The sequence below is a fragment of the Mus caroli genome, unplaced genomic scaffold (assembly GCF_978045245.1).
Source record: "Mus caroli unplaced genomic scaffold, Mus_caroli_1 scaffold_20, whole genome shotgun sequence".
In the NCBI taxonomy this organism is placed as follows: domain Eukaryota; kingdom Metazoa; phylum Chordata; class Mammalia; order Rodentia; family Muridae; genus Mus; species Mus caroli.
The window spans coordinates 27,288,695-27,305,168 of NW_028227275.1; the positions used below are offsets into that span (position 1 = coordinate 27,288,695).

At 38.6% G+C, this 16,474-nt stretch overlaps 1 protein-coding gene across 1 annotated transcript; it reads right to left on the minus strand.

Moving 5' to 3' along the window:
* Positions 1–207: 207 nt before the first annotated feature.
* Positions 208–16,065, minus strand: Lipn (lipase family member N). The gene is made up of 9 exons (XM_021152248.2): positions 15,952–16,065; positions 15,197–15,314; positions 12,975–13,173; positions 11,214–11,323; positions 7,774–7,910; positions 5,704–5,850; positions 4,086–4,157; positions 3,470–3,541; positions 208–441 (listed from the first exon to the last, which is right to left on the minus strand). Exons 1-9 carry the CDS (start codon positions 16,063–16,065, stop codon positions 208–210), a joined length of 1,203 nt encoding a protein of 400 aa, XP_021007907.1.
* Positions 16,066–16,474: the final 409 nt, after the last annotated feature.

Below are 16,474 nucleotides of genomic sequence, written 5' to 3' on the forward strand. Positions count from 1 at the left end.
ATAACACCCTGACCTGTCAGATTTAGACTTTCCTTTCAGAAAAGTGCAGTACAAGTCAAATCTCTTCTGGGTGGAGCACCAAGTCCCAGTACCACTTTAGCAGCAGCAAGTGAATGCTGGAGGAAAACTCATCATTCTCCAGGGATTTTCCTAAAGCCTCTCATGGGCATGGAAGCAAAGTTTGACTGAAAAGTTGATGGACTGTATTTAGAGGTATTCTTTCATCAAACCTATGATTTTACTGTACAGTCTTTGAGGGGCATCAAGACCCCAGACAAAATCAAAATGGTTCCAATCTGGAAAATGCTTGAAGTAGCGTAGATTTGTAATTTGGGGAAGTATCCTGGCTACATCTTGAGGAGTTACGAGCACATCATGTCCACCAGCCCAAATGGCAGTGGGTACCTTCATGGCCGTCAGGTCATACAAGGGAGGGTAACTCTGTGAGAGAGACAAAGGACAACCATGAAAAGACACCTTCATTAGCAATGTGTGAATTCAAATGAACAGAAAGGCTGCAAATGGATGTCTGCTGTGAGCATAGCTGTCATGCTGTCAAACAAAGGGAAACAGGGATGTGTAGTTCCAATGCAATATATGATCTTTGCTTCCAGGAAGTTTGTAAAAGATGCACACAAGCAAAGAAAGATAGCTAATAAGGTATTGAATGCAGACTTTTAAGGGTGGGGTAGGTTTTGACTGGTGTGGTGGTTTGAGTGAGAATGGCCCCCATAAGCTCATATATTTGAAAACATGGTCTTCAGCTAATGGAGTTGTTTGGGAAGAATTGCAAAAGTGTAGCCTTGTTGGAGGAGGTGTGCCATTGGAAGTGGGATTTGAGGTTTCAAAATCCACACCATACCCAGTTTTTTTTTTTTTCTTTCCTGCTTCTTGTTTTTTGTCTCAAGATTTGACCTCTCAGTTACTGCTCTAGTGCCATGCTTGCTTGTCTGCTGCCTTGCTCCCCACCATAATGGTCATAGACTCTAACCCTCTGAAACCATGAGTTCCAAATTAAACTCTTTCTTTTATAAGTTACTGTGGTCATGGCATTGTGTCATACCAACAGAAAAGTAATGAAGAAAACAGGTAAAGCTGTGCGTTGGAGAGCCTGCCAGGGAAAGGACCAGTGTGTGGACCATAACCAGGAGCTAGAAACTTACCAATGTACCAAGCCAAGGAATCCAGAACTTTTAGAAACTTTGAAACAGAGCAGAGCCATTTTTTCGAGCTCTGTGTTAATGCAGCTAACATATGAGCTGTGGAATGACTAGAGAGAGGTAAGCTAAAGATCGATTCTACAAAACTCAGGACAAACAATATGGATTCTCTGAATTAAAGCTCCATGGATGACTACATTCCCCCCAAATAATAAGAGGAATGGGTAAAGAATCTTAGGGGAATGCCAATAATATAGGAGGGTTGGGAAGATGAATAGTTAATATAAGGGAGGGTTGGCGGGGGGGGGGGGACAGAGCATTAGATCATAGAAATTCAGGACAAGGGAGATTGTTCCCAATTGATACAAAGGACTCCAAAAGGTGAGAATAGAAAAGCAAGTTTTCTTTTCTTCTCTTCTCTCTCTCTCTCCCATCTCTCCTCCTCCTCCTCCTCCTCCCCCTCTTCTTCTTCTTCTTCTTCTTCTTCTTCTTCTTCTTCTTCTTCTTCTTCTTCTTCTTCTTCTTCTTCTTCTTCTTCTCCACGAATAGCTTTAAGTAGAGTGCCAGATAAGAGGAAAAGACCCCAAATAGACTTTTCCAAAGTTAGGAAAGAACAGAGGGGGAAGTGTGCCTCTTCTACTATCTTTAAAAACTTTGGAAGAAATAGTGACAGAATGAGGATTTCAGAACATCAATGGATCAAAGGGTGGTTTGTTTGTTTATATTTTGTAAAGGATGGGGGCTCTTGAAAGGTCATAACAGTGGCTGGTACCAAAAGGAATTTACAGATTCAATGCAACCCCATCAAAATTCTAATGATTTTCTTTATAGAGAGATGAAAATGCCATAAAATTTGTATGGAAATAAAAAAGGACACAAATAAGCAAAGCAATTCTAAGGAGAAATATAATTGAGACATCACAATTTCTGATTCCAAATGTACTACAGTTAGAGTGGGACCTTTTTCCCTACTGGGTAGCCTCATCCAGCCTTGATATGAGGCTTTATGCCAGATCTTACTATATCTTGTCATGCTGGGTTCAGTTGCTCTCTCTGGGAGGCCTGCTCTTTTCTCAAAGGAAATGGAGGAGCAGTGGATCTGGGGGAGAGGGAAAGGAAAGAGGGAAGGGAGAGGAGGCCATGTTTGAAATGTACTAAATGATAAAATAATATAATAATTTTTTAAAAAGGCTCTTGCTACTCATAACAAAGGGCCTGGGTTCACAGCACCCAGATGGCAATTTCCAACTGTAATTCAGTTCCAAGGAACAAAATATCCTATTCTGACCTCTACTGTTAGGAGTTACATACATGGTATATATATATATATATATATATATATATATATATATACATATATATATGTATGTATATATATGTATATATATGTGTGTGTATAAATATATATATCATGCAGGGAAAATATTTATATATGTAAAACAAAGGTAAATAAATCTTTAAAATCACCTAAGATAATTTCATCAATATTATCACACATTTATTAAGTACTGAATGCATGATTCTGTATGTTTGTTTCATTGCATCTTCTTTGTTTGTTTTGTCACAATAAAATACTTTAGAGAGTTAAGAAAAAAACCATAGACATGCAGACCATCTTACTACAACAGGAGACCCAGAAATTAATGACACAGACATAAAGGTGTAAAAACTATGCACTGGAGAAAAGGCAAGCTTTGCAACAAATGGTGCTGGGGAAACGGGAGGAGGTTCTCACATTTAAAAATGAAATAAAAACTCGGTGGCTCACACTGTAGAAAAAAGCCAATTCAAAATTTAACTTCAATGTGCTTATTCAACATTTAGAAGTCCAGTCCCACCCTGAAGAAGAGGAGAAGAGTGACTAAGGGCATAATAAAAGCCAGTGCTAAGTGAGTCTACAATTCTATGTTCGTTTCCATCAGAACTGTGTATTTATTTAACTAGGATGTGAATAAAGAGTGCTGTGAAACAATTTCCAGCATTATTCAACCTTTTAAAAATAGTTTGCCACTGGTTATTTCTTACTGTAATTTGAAATAAAGAAGCAAGAGTAACAGTTATGTAAAGCTAATGTACATGCTGAAAATTGAGACAAAACAAAATCTTTATATATCTAGTATCTATCACCTCTAGGTAGAGTGAATGCAAGAGATTTAGTCTCCTTTTTGTCTGTTCCCTCATTTCTAAAAGTCTGCATATTACAATCAAACACAGATTAATAATAATAAAAACCTCTGTCATTATAAATGTCAGAAGTTTCTCAAAATTTCTCAAAACCCTAGGCTGCGGTCGGTCTCTGAGTGGCTCACCTGGTTGTAGTGATTCATATTTTCAGCTTCACTTCCCCAGTCATAAGCTCTGAATTCATCAGATCGGTAAAGCTGAAATTAATGTTTTAGAGAGAGAGTACTTAGCGTAGGAATTATGAGAATGACAGCGAGTCTTAGAGAGCTATCAGGTGGGGAGGGAAAAGGGCACTGGGTTCCCAGAAGGAAATAAATGTCTCATCAACATGGAAGGAAATAAATATCTACCACAAAACCAGAATGCTGTCCAAGAGAAGGATGAAGATGGTTTTTCTTAGTCTGAAAGAAGAACTTAACGGACAAGTAAGCCCTGTTAGAAAGTCACATCCCAGACCCCCCTCCCTTGGAGGAAGCTTCAGCTTGCCTCAGTGTACCCTTCACTTCAGCTGAGGGCATATTTTATCAGCTCTAGCTTAAAATGGCATTGATTTGTGTCACACACTTGTTATCTACCACAAAACTCTTTCTCTTGAAGTCTAGGAAAATCAAAGCCTGAAGAGGCAGCAAAAACAAAGTGCAGATGATGTTCTCATGTTCTAGAGACGAGCGTGTTGAGAGGGTGGATTAAGACCTTTTGCATTCATTGAAACAAGCTGACTCTCTGTGATAAAGATGGTACCTGCTTTATGTGTAGAATGTTCTGAATTGATGATCCCGTGGGAGCATGGGACATGTACACATCCAGTCGACTCTAGGAAGTTAAAAGCAGTCATCTAAGGAAACGAACTACATCTCTCAGAAGCAGAGAACAAGCATGAGTGGATAACAAATACTGGTGCTTTGAAAAAGTCAGCAAAACCTTCTGTGTGAATGTGTGTGTATGAAACACATGACTGTGAGTAGATTTAGGGTAATTTGGGGAAGTGTCTCCTGGGGGGAGGGGGAGCCTACACAAAGTCTAAATCTTGGTGCAGAGAAAAATAACCAACGTTCTGTATGCAAACAGAAGGATTGTGTATTCAGATATACGGTTGGTGTGTGCAAAATAGATGTGTAGGTTGCCAAAGAGACACTATACATCCTAGATTTCAGGTCTGCATGTTGTTACTTATCATCTTTAGGACTTTGCTCATTTTTAAAAAACATATTTGAGTTTTACATATTTTTGACTAGTAGATGTGGCAGAGCACACCTTTAATCCTAGCACTGGGTAGTAGAGGTAGGAACAAAAGCAAGGAAATCATGAGTTCAAGGCCAATCTAAGCTTCAGCGTGAGACCATGTTTCAGAAAACCATAAAAATAAGAAAGTAAGTAAGCAAATAAATAAGTAAGTAAATAAATAAATGCATTATAACTTATGCTCTCAACCTGTTAAAGATGACATACTGTAAGAATGTAATAATAAAATAGGAAATCAGTTTCTTTGAAAGATTATTTTAATCTTCATGGAGATCATATGAGTAAAAATTATGGGGGTCGAATAATACTCATACTTGAGACTTTAGATCTTAATGGCCCATATGAAAGAAACCCATTAAACATCTTAACTTCCGAACAAGGTAACTGCTTAATCAGTTGTTGTTCCTCAGGGGCGTGGCCTCTGATAGCACACAGGAGGGATGGAAGGGAAAAGAGATGGGTGGTAAACAACTCCTTTGGAAATGGGTTCCTTTTAACTGCTGTGTATTCTTTCTAGTTTGTAATTGCTAAATGCTCATAGGACTATAGTAGGGAGAGCTATGTAACCACTCTATTCCCCAACTGTAGTTTTCTTCTCCTTCTCCTTCTCAACAGGAACGAGTTCCCAATGAAACAGAAGTCTAACTTCTTCCTAAGTAGGGGCTTCCATTCCCTTCCTTTCTGTACTAATCTTTTCACATGAAGGCATGGATTTTTGTTCAAATTCAGATTCACACATTAATGACTGCACACATGTGGTAAATGCACTGCTTACTCAAACATCTCCTTTCCTAGAATTTTATTTTTAAATTAGTATCACAAATTGAAGTAAACTGAGATTGCTATAAGCTGTAGCTTCTTGTAAACATGTGAGAATTGATGTAGCACTATCTCCTATCTTTGACATAGGATGGATCTTTTCCTTTTCCAGTTCTGTTGAGATACTCAATCTTTCATGCATATCGAATGTCTGCCTTTAAGGGCTTGTAACACCTATGCATTTATATAGTATATTTATATAGTAAATGTACTATATATTATATATTTATATAGTATAAGAGATAAACATAAATCAAAAGAAAGCATAAAACATTATATATGTAGTTATTATACATACCATATTCATATTTTTTTTGTTGAATCCACCCCACAAGGCCATAAATTCACTACACATTGGTTGGAGTAGCTTTTGGTTGCAGAATGTGATAAATGACATCCTTGCATTCTTATCTTCTAAAAGGACACCTTTGGTGCCAAACACAAGCTGTGAAAATAAAGGAAAAAAATGTTTTAAGGTGTCTTTTTGAGTACCTTATATTTTCTTAATTATAATAGTGAACCAGTTTGGCAATCTATTTATTTTTGCATCCATTTTCCTTAGTTGAGGAGTAGTAGACATCTGTTTCCAAATACAGAAGGTTATACTTCATAGTAAGAAATCTGTGACTCCGAGTTCACTCCTCCAGATTCCAGAGGGGCTCCACTATGGAGAATCAATCTGACTAAACAGAGATTGCCACGTTCTTACTCTATGGTAAGAAAGGTGAAAGATGTTTTCACTTTGTGATGAAATGCTACACTGAACAGAAAGGAAACATGAGTTTTATCTGTATTTCTCATGTACACAGTGGCTGTGTATTTCTGTCGTAAACTAACCAATCTTCATGACCAAAAGTAGAGAATGAAATACCAAAGAGAAGTTAGCCCTGGACATCAAATCCACAGTGATGCCACAAGGCAGCATGTTAAAATATCTAGGGCTTGTGAGTGTAAGCTTGGGAAGATCACTGGTGGAGTCCAGGGACTGCATAGAAAACCAGTGTCCAGTGCATCAGAGAGTTAGGTCTTAAAGAGGCAGGGTACTTCTGACAGAAAGGAATGCACCCAGTCATAAAACAGAAGCATTATCAGGCTCACATCTGATGTTTGAAAGAAGAGCAATCCATTTTACAAAACTGACGCCTTTATAGATGGGTGTGTCTATTCCAAATTTTATTTAGCAAAGTAGTTTGCTCAGCTGAGTGTGGTGGTGGAGGAGATAGAAATAGGATGATTGCTGTAAGTTCAATGATTGTAGTGGTAATTTAGTGGGGGTCTCAAAAGACCACAAGGGAAAGAGAAAGAAAGATAGAATGAAAGAACAAAAGAAAGAAGGATGGAAGGAAGGCAGGGAGATGAACAGACAGACAAGAAACAAATTCACTTAGCCAATCCTGCCCAGATATAGATAGAAGTCAAAGCTAACCAATGACAACATATTTTGAAATAGATAGTTGTTACATTACCTCTCCTCAAAGTAAACAAAGCAATGAGGCTGGAGTGTGAGCTGTCATTTGGCTATAGGAAAATATATATTGTGTGCTAATATTTTCTTTCATTTCCACAACTCTATCACAAAGCAGGGTCTTGTCTTCTTTTGATAAGAATTATTGTGACTGTCTAATTGGCTTTCTGGTTTCATTTTCACACAAATTAGTTTTTTTTTACCATCATTCGTAAACCACAGGACAATATTAACAAATTATTAATGTTATGCTTCAAGATATGCTATTTGTGGCCATAAGAAACTGAAACCAATGGAAGATAAAACTGAAACAACTCTTGGGTGAATAGAATTCCAAATCCACAATTGTTTATTAAACAATCATTTTACACTAAGTATTTAGATAAATCCTTGAACTTGATATTGAGGTGTTGGAATAAACCTAGGTGCTTTAATAGAGCAAAGTCTCATATGGATAAAATGTAAATTAGTGAGGGTTTTCTAATGTATAACCAAGACAGTCATAATCATGTGAAACTTGAAGAATGTCTTCTGAACCCATTGACTTAATGGGTTCAGAATTAATTAATGACCATTAATGACTTTAATGGTCCAACAAAACAAACCATTAAAATGCATGAGTAAATAATAAACTGGTGTAGGACTCACCTCAGCTCAAGTCTAAACATGCCTTTCTGTAAGTGACTGAATTTAGTAAATTTCATATGGTACCTATAGAAGCTATGACACAGATATACACACTTGTACACGTTGAAGTACTTCCTCATGGACTCTGATTTCTAAAAATCTTCATGGATTTTTATCTAAAGTTCCTATGTCTATTTTTTACAGATTAAAAAATAATGAGGCTCTATAATACAAGATGAGATTCAGAGATATAATTTGGCAAAACGAGGAGCCTACCTTGATTATGGATTTTGGAAGTAGAAACACATTGGTAAAAATGCTTGTAGGATATTTGAATGAGATCACAGGACCCAAAGCAAAATTCATTTTGATTCTTTGCGCCAGTTCAGGCATGGTGGAAAAGGCTACGAATCCTGGGAGAATAGGAGAGAAGACAATCTCATAAAAATTCTATATACATATGCAAAATATTCATCAGTGGGAGTGAGTGGGTTTCTGCATCATTGTGCTTCGGCTTCGTACTGCAGTGAGAGAGGGGAAGAATTGTAAAGGTTCTCTGAGTTGTTCTGACAAAGATACTCTGACTTAAGTTCTAGCGAGTCACGAGTTTGTAATTTTCTCTAATGCTATTGCTAGGCAACTTAACTCATTTAGGGGAAATGGTAGTGGCTGACAGGTGAGGAAAGCAGCTACTGCTTGGTGAACTATAGAAACCTTCTTTCCTGAGCACACAAACATGTCGGCCATCTACAATTCTAAGATGCTTGTGGGGTCACGAAGCTTCTAAAAGTGAACAGCTCACAGGACACAAACAAAAGCCATTCTTTCCTGTCTACTATAGAGTAGTATATCATTGTTATTATCCCTGGTGCCTTCCTGGATATTCAGACCCGACTCACACCGTTACCAGCTTCCCAAAGTGAAGATGTTTTCCTTGGATCCTCAATGATACCAGAAAGGCCAAGGTGTCTCCATTTGCTCTCCTCAGCAGTGGCATTGTGCCCATTTATAACCTTGAGGATAAGGCTAGGGATCAGTAGTGCATCTGAGGATGCTACAGTGGGTATCTGGGTAGTTTACTTTCCCAAGATGCATTGTTCAGTCTCTGCCGGAGACACACTCACAAACACACATGGAGCCGCGTGGTGGTGGCATACACCTTTAATCCCAGCACATGGGAGGCAGAGGCAGGTGGATTTCTGAGTTTGAGGCCAGCCTGGTCTACAGAGTGAGTTCTAGGACAGTCAGAGCTATACAGAGAAACCCTGTCTTGAAAAACCTATATATATACACACACACACACACACATATATATATCTGCACCAAATGCAAGAAGTGTTTAACTAAGCATGTTCATGCCCAAGTGTAACAGGTTCTATCAGGGTATAATGGTCTCACTTACTGTATTTTCTTTGAAGAGCAGTAAGAATGTAAGTCCTGCCCACTTTCCCAGATGCAAGTTTCATCTTTCTCCCTTTAGATTGCCTCCCCAGGGTCTCTCCATCTCATTGGTGGGGTCTAACCAACCTCCTCTGAATCTATGTTCTGCATCAGTGGGGTTGTTTGGGAGATCAAGGGAGGAAAAGTACTGAACACAGATCCCTAAACATAGCAAGTGCTCAGGAAGTACTGGATATGATAGAATTATGGTGTAATTGGCTGGCTTCCTTTGGTTCTCTTATTGGTATGTTGATAATCTTTTTATCTGTGATCTCTCCTGCTCACTTCCTCTCCCAGGCTTGTAAAATGCCTGTAAGCATAAAGAACAGGTCAGCATCTCTTTGTGGTGATTAATAGGAATGGCGATAATGTATACTTATGCAATATGGAAATGTTATAAGATCCAATTTTCTTGCTGTTTTATCTAATCTAAAAATGTCATATTACTAAGTCTCCTAAAGACATTCAGTGGAAGATGAGTAACATATTCAAGACTCTGTATTTATTTCATCTGAATTCATTTCCTTTAAACTTTTATTTGGAACAGGAGCTTTGGTTTCTTTTCAAAATGTCTGTGGAAAGTTTGGGGTGAATGTGCGACTCAGCTACCACTGAGCTCTTTACTAGAGTGTTTGAGTCCCTGGGATCTAGGCCCAGTGTTACAAATGAAAAAACAACCAAATATATGGGAAATCATAATATCTACACTTGAAAATAGAGAACAAGCTGAACTGTTTTAATTATTTTGGTTTTCTTTTTATTTATTTTTTTCAAAATTTTTATTATTTTCTTCATTTACATTTCAAATGCTATCCTGAAAGTCCCCTATATCCTCCCCCACTCCCACCCTGCCCTGCTCCCTTACCCACCCACTCCCACTTCTTGGCCCTAGCATTCCCCTGTACTGGGGCATATAAAGTTGGCAAGGCCAAGGGGCCTCTCTTCCCAATGATGGCTGACTAGGCCATCTTCTGCTACATATGCAGCTAGAGTCATGAGCTCTGGGGGTACTGGTTAGTTCATATTGTTGTTCCACCTATAGGGTTGCAGACCCCTTCAGCTCCTTGTATTCTTTCTCTAGCTCCTCCATTGTGGGCCCTGTGTTCCATCCAATAGATGACTGTGAGCATCCACTTCTGTATTTGCCAGGCACTGGCATGGCTGCTTTAATTTTTATTTATCTAAAAGCTACTTTGTAAATGTTAAATCGAGTCATTAGGCTGGCTGGTTTATTAGAGCAAGTTTTGATGTTTCAACTCCCACACAAATGTAACCAATTAGCTTCCATTTGCTCCTTTGAGCCTCTCCCTTTTAATTTATTTAACTTGCACCTGGCTCGAGAGGCAGGTGTGACTGATGGGGACTCTAATCTTTTGTTGATTTGTCTCCTTGCCTTAGACTTTGTCCTCTCAGCTTAAAAGGGCACCTGGAAACCTTATCTTTAGAGTTATCTCACTGAACTTTGGACAGAATCTATTTCTGGAAACTTACGCCACCATGACATGTGTGTGACTGTGATCCAAAAGGAGGAAAGGTTGGGTTAATCCTTCATACTCAGCCCCTGGACTACAGGTTCCCAGATACACAGAATAGAAAGGTTTTTCTCAGCACAGAACAGAGAAACAAGGGCATTCATTAAAAACAGCAAGCAATGTGTAGCCCAGGCTGTCGTCGAACTCGTGATCCTCCTGCCTCTGCCTCCTTCAGCAAATTCTACTGGTGTGCGCTACCACCCGGGGGCCCATCCCATAATCAGCCATCAAACACAGGCACTATTGTATACGCTAGCAAGATTTTGGTGAAAGGACCCTGATATAGCTGTCTCTTGTGAGGCTTTGCCAGTGCCTGGCAAATACAGAAGAGGATGCTTACAGTCATCTATAGGATGGAACACAGGGCCCACAATGGAGGAGCTAGAGAAAGTACCTAAGAGCTGAAGGGGTCTGCTACCCTATAGGTGGAACAACAATATGAACTAACCAGTACCCCCAGAACTCGTGTCTCTAGCTACATATGTAGCAGAAGATGGCCTAGTTGGCCATCATTGGGAAGAGAGGCCCCTTGGTCTAGCAAACTTTATATGCCCCAGTACAGGGGAAAGCTAGGGCCAAGAAGTGGGAGTGGGTGGGTAGGGGAGCAGGACGGGGGAAGGACATAAGGGACTTTTGGGATAGCATTTGAAATATAAATGAAGAAAATATCTAATAAAAAAAAACAGCAAACAATTGCTTTGATCCAATTTAAAGGTCTGACAACATTAACGCTTGTAAACATACCTATTGTAGTGCCGAGTGAATGTCCAATGAAGTACAACTTCTCCTGACCTGTTTTATTCACAATGAAATCTATTATCCCTGGGAGGTCGTATTTGGCCATTTCATCAAAGCTGCAAAATGAAACAATCCATAAATACATACAACTATACTTTTAAAAGTCAGGCACTGGCTTGATTTTGTTTCACTCAGGGCCACTTACTTATTTGGTGTGTATATCATTATGCACCCAGTTAAATGTTGAGGATTGCAACTTTGTATGCATCTGTTCTGTTTACTTTCTGACAGCAGGAAAGGGTTCAGGACTAGGCATATTCTTTCAAGTGGGCCTTCTCCCTCCTCACACTTTTCTTTGTTCAGTTTTCTTCTTATCATTCTCTCTCTCTCTCCCTCTCTCTCTCTCTCTCTCTCTCTCTCTCTCTCTCTCTCTCTCTCTCTCTCTCTCTCTTTCTGAATCCCCTATGGTATTGATGGCTGTTATTCACTACCCATCCCTGTTGTCAAGAATGACTCTGTCATTTATATCTGAGTAACAGAGAAGTTGTTTAAATGTCCACTTGGGAAATGAACTTCGATGGGTCTTAGATTGTAAGAAATGACTTGATTGTTAGTCCTTAACCTGATGTTCTTAGTGTGTGTCTGTGTGTGTTCAATATCCTATAATACCAATACCAGAAACCTACATTCATCTAGGATCCATAGAGGAGAAATAAAATAAAGGACCATATTACATTCAGTAGGATCAAGTACCCCATGAACTTGTAAAATTCACACCATAGCAGGAGATCAATAAATTGATCCAGCAAAGTGTGAAGAGAATTGTTGTGGCACCTCACAGGGAAATAGCCCCAAGCTTCTTGCCAAAGATTAGAGATACAGAATGTTTCCCTAATTGTGCCCCTTATCCACAGCTGGTTTGCACAAAATCTGTAAAATGTTCCTCAAAATAGAAGCTAGTTTTTAAATTTCCTTCAGAAGTCAAGAAGCTGACGCATGCACGAGTAGTCATCTCAGAGATTTTGTGCAAACCTTTCCTTTTCTCTGCCAGTCCTATTCAGGGAGTGATGACTAATTAGAGAATGATGACTATTAATTGGTACAAAAATGATGTGATCTCTGTCCTAAGAGCAGGATGCAGGTCAACTTGGTACATAGGTCCTTTGGAAGGGAATGAGGGACCAGCCCGTCCTCTTAGTGACAGCAGAATACAATTTTACTAAAATAGTCATAATACCAAATCAAAGCCTTATTTACTGTTCGTTAATATTTTTTAAACATTCTATCAGAGTTTTTCTTAAAAGAGTGTGCTATATAATCTTTCTCTTTTCCCTTCTGTGGGTCACTTTTATTCTTGTTTCTGTCTATTTATTTGTTTTTTGATGTACTGCTATGTCATTTTAATAAGGACCTAACTATGGCTGGCCTGAAATTTACAATATAATCCAGGCTAGCCTCTAACTCATGAAAATCCTCCTTCCTCCCCAGTACTAACATTAAAAGTGTGAGCTACCACACCTGTCAATATGAAATATAATCTCAGTTACAATTTGTAAAATAAATATAACATCCACATATTTCTAAAATTGACTGTCTAAGAGGAAAGGTTTGAAAAAGATACCAGTAGAATTTATTTTTCTTTCTGAATTCTACTTCAGGAAATATTAGAAACCATAATGATTTTATGACCTAAAAAATTATGCATTAGCCACAAGTTTGTATTTAAAGAAACCCCCTCCAATTTCCCAGAAATTTTATGCAATTTACCTAAAAGCCCAGAATTTCTCTTCATTTGCTGAAAGAGTTTTGTGTCTTCTTGACCAAGTGTTTCCTCGACTGTTTCCCATCCACACATCATAACCTGCATCTGCTAGTATGAACCCTAGACTTCCATTGGCAAAATTCTCAAGCCAGTAGGCATTGTCTGCAAACAAGGCATGTTGCATATATACAACTGGCCGGGGACCTGGGTGTGAAGAGAGAAAGCAAGAGAAATTTACATCTAGGGACATTATAAACACACACACACACACACACACACACACACACACACACACACATCCACACACACACGCACAGCATGTCCTTTCCTCTTGTCACTAGTATATTAGTGGAGAGTATTGTATTTATATCACCCCTGCCAGAGGACGCACTATAGCATGGTGTTCAGATAACTCTTTGTTCATATGTCAGCTTCTTGAGTTCTGAGGAAAACTTAAAAATAGCTTCAATTTTGAGGAACATTTTACAGATTGTGTGCAAATCAAGCTTTAAATAATGAAGCAACTTTTCTAAATGGTCTCCTTGGTAACAAGTTTCAGAGCAGAAACTTAAGCCTGATTGTGTCACAAGCCCAAGCACACACCTGTGGCAGTTCTTCTTTAGGAATGCATTTTATAGGCATTACTTCATGATGGCTTGGCTTGCAGGTTTTCAGCTGTATCGTGGATACAAATCAATATGTGTTCAATATAAACCATACTTCAGTTGTGAGTGTAGTTTTTTTCTCAGGCTAGCTGGAGCGATATGATACTTTTTCTAGAAGCCACACAGGGTAGACAGACTTGAGCTTCCCCTCCTAGACAGCCATGAGATCACAAGTGCACAGCACTACAGTGCACCGTGGTTTTGAACTATATTTAGTTAATTAGGTGCATTAAACGATTTTTTCTCCTGGTATTTTCACTTTACATTGGATTTATTAGTGCATAATCTAGTTCTTTGTTGACTAGCATCTGCATGCATGTCTTGGAAGAGGCTTACAACAATGCAAAAGTTTTGATGGTTAATACAGTTCTTTATTAGTTTTAAGGAGAAAGAAGAGGTACGTGTAAGTAGGCACAGATTAGGTCCTTGCTGTCATTTGCAAACTATGAAAGCAGAAGAAACTCTGGCAATACTTCTGCCCAGTCCCAAGTTCCTGAGGGACAGAATACTCAGTGGAATGAGAGGAAGCAAGGCTATTGATTTAAACACAACAAAGCTACAACAATAACAGAAAAACTAGCACTGTAATTTAAGGATGAAAAGCACAGTCCAGGCTGGTCAGGATGCCCACATTTAAATTCTGTTTTCGTCACCTGTTAGTTAAGTGACTCAGTGCCTGTTTCAGCAGTTGTCTGGACTCATCATCTCTAAATGGAGACGGTTAGTGTTGCTGAGAGCCATGAGGGATTAAAAATGTGCATAGTGACACAGCTAACAAGTGGTTTTGAACTTCATATCATTACAAACTTTTCTCTTCTCCTGTCCATAGCTTTTTTCTCCCTCAAGCTTGTTGCCTGATTTAATAAAGATAAAACTAAAATCAATCAATTAATCAAACAAAACAAACAAGATCCAGTATGCTCTTCTAATTTAAACTGAAGGGAACAGTGCTTTATTTTTAGTGGAATCATCTCCTAGAATATATATTCCATTATTCCATTACAATGTGCCTGTTGGTTACTTGATATTTAAATCTAACTTGAAAAGCTATATTTTGTCCACACACCACTCTGAGTTTTTATTTGGGAGCCCTTGAATCATGTATTTCTTTATTAGAGGGGCAGAATGTAGCACACTGGGATTCTGGTGGTCTTGGCTGCCCCTGAACATGCTTGGTAGGAAAGGGGCTGCAGAACCAACCTGGTAAGCAGGGACCAATGAATGGGCTACCTCTGATCCTTTGCAAATCTTTTGTTTACACTTATTTCACTCTCAGCCTAGTTAATTAGCTGCCTTAAACAATCTTTTAATGGGTGCAGTTAGCTTTCCCTTTTAGGGTATAATTTTTATACTTTTGCATGTTTGATTTCTCCTTCTAGAATCTGTCTTGTCCTTTGAGTCTTTAGAGAAGGGGGGTGGGGAGAATGAACTTCCTCACTAGCCATTAAAAAACCACTGCAGAAACTTAAACCAATTTGGACAACGCTGCCTCCCTTCCGATGAATAGCTAGCATTAAATTTCATTCATGTATCTTTCTCCCCAAAAGACACATCTCCTGTACCTGTCTGCCCAGTCTGTGCTCTCCCATGGGGAATTCTGTTGATGGCGAGAATGTACCCATCTGCGGTGGTGACATCATACTCTTCACTGGGGTAGCCATTGTACATGATTATTTCACTCTGTAGAGGACATAGAGTTATTTGTAACTCCTCCTTTCAGGAGACACCAGAAGAAAAACTAGACAAAGTGATGAACAAGTTAATGGGGGTAGATTATACAAAAATCTGTAGCTGTAGGTAGTTGTAAAATTAAATTTCTTACGTAAGTCAGTATAAAGTAAATGAATGCTAAAAGGTACCTACTAAGATATTGGGGTGCATATTTGGTGTTGATTTTTCTGACAAAGTTAAATTTCCTTGCTACTTGTCTTTTGACTCTCCTCTAGGCTTTAGAGATGGTAAAATTCCATGCCAATAGAATTCTGTCATGAAATATCCAAATGGGTTTAAAAGCATGAATTTAAAAGGAATCTATCTATCTATCTATCTATCTATCTATCTATCTAATCTATCTATCTATACCAACATTATATATATATATATATATATATATATATATATAAACACATATACATATAACACATAATACATTCTGCCTTTTATGGCTGTAAAGAATCATTCGGTCGAAGGATCCAGCTTGACACTTACAAAAAATGTTACAAACTGTTTCTCTTATCTAAGAGTTTTGCTATTGGACCTTTTACAATCTTACCACCCACTAATCCACTTTCTTCAAAGCAGTTTGTAGGAGACTTACAGCATTCATCCACACTTCTGGATTTACTTTATTTTCAAAATCCAAGAATCCACCAGCGCTTAAAGTTCCAGGTATCAAACAAGCTGTTGTTAAAAATAGCCACATCATAGGCATGCCTGGCATAAAACATTCAATGTTTGAGGGTTAATCTTATCCATCTATGTTGATGACTAGAGTTAAAACAGAAATGGGGAGTGATGGCAGGGAAGGTTTGTTGCTTTATGGAAGAACCAAATACAGGGGAAGTTAATTGGAGTCTTAGTCATCCAACGCAGTGAGTGTGGCTCTTTCAAGGTATATTTTGTTTAAGTTTTTTTGATGACTTTGTCTTTGTTCAGCTGTTAGTGTAGAGAACAAGTTTAGTCATCTCGACAAATTAAATAGTGCAACAGTCTGTATCCCTGCCTTTCAGCTCAGAGAGCAAGAAGAGACAATGAATAGATGGAGTTTCCACCAAGTCATCACACTGGCCTCAGTGTCCACGGATGTGACACTTCCCCATGCACAGTTCCCAAAGTCCTAC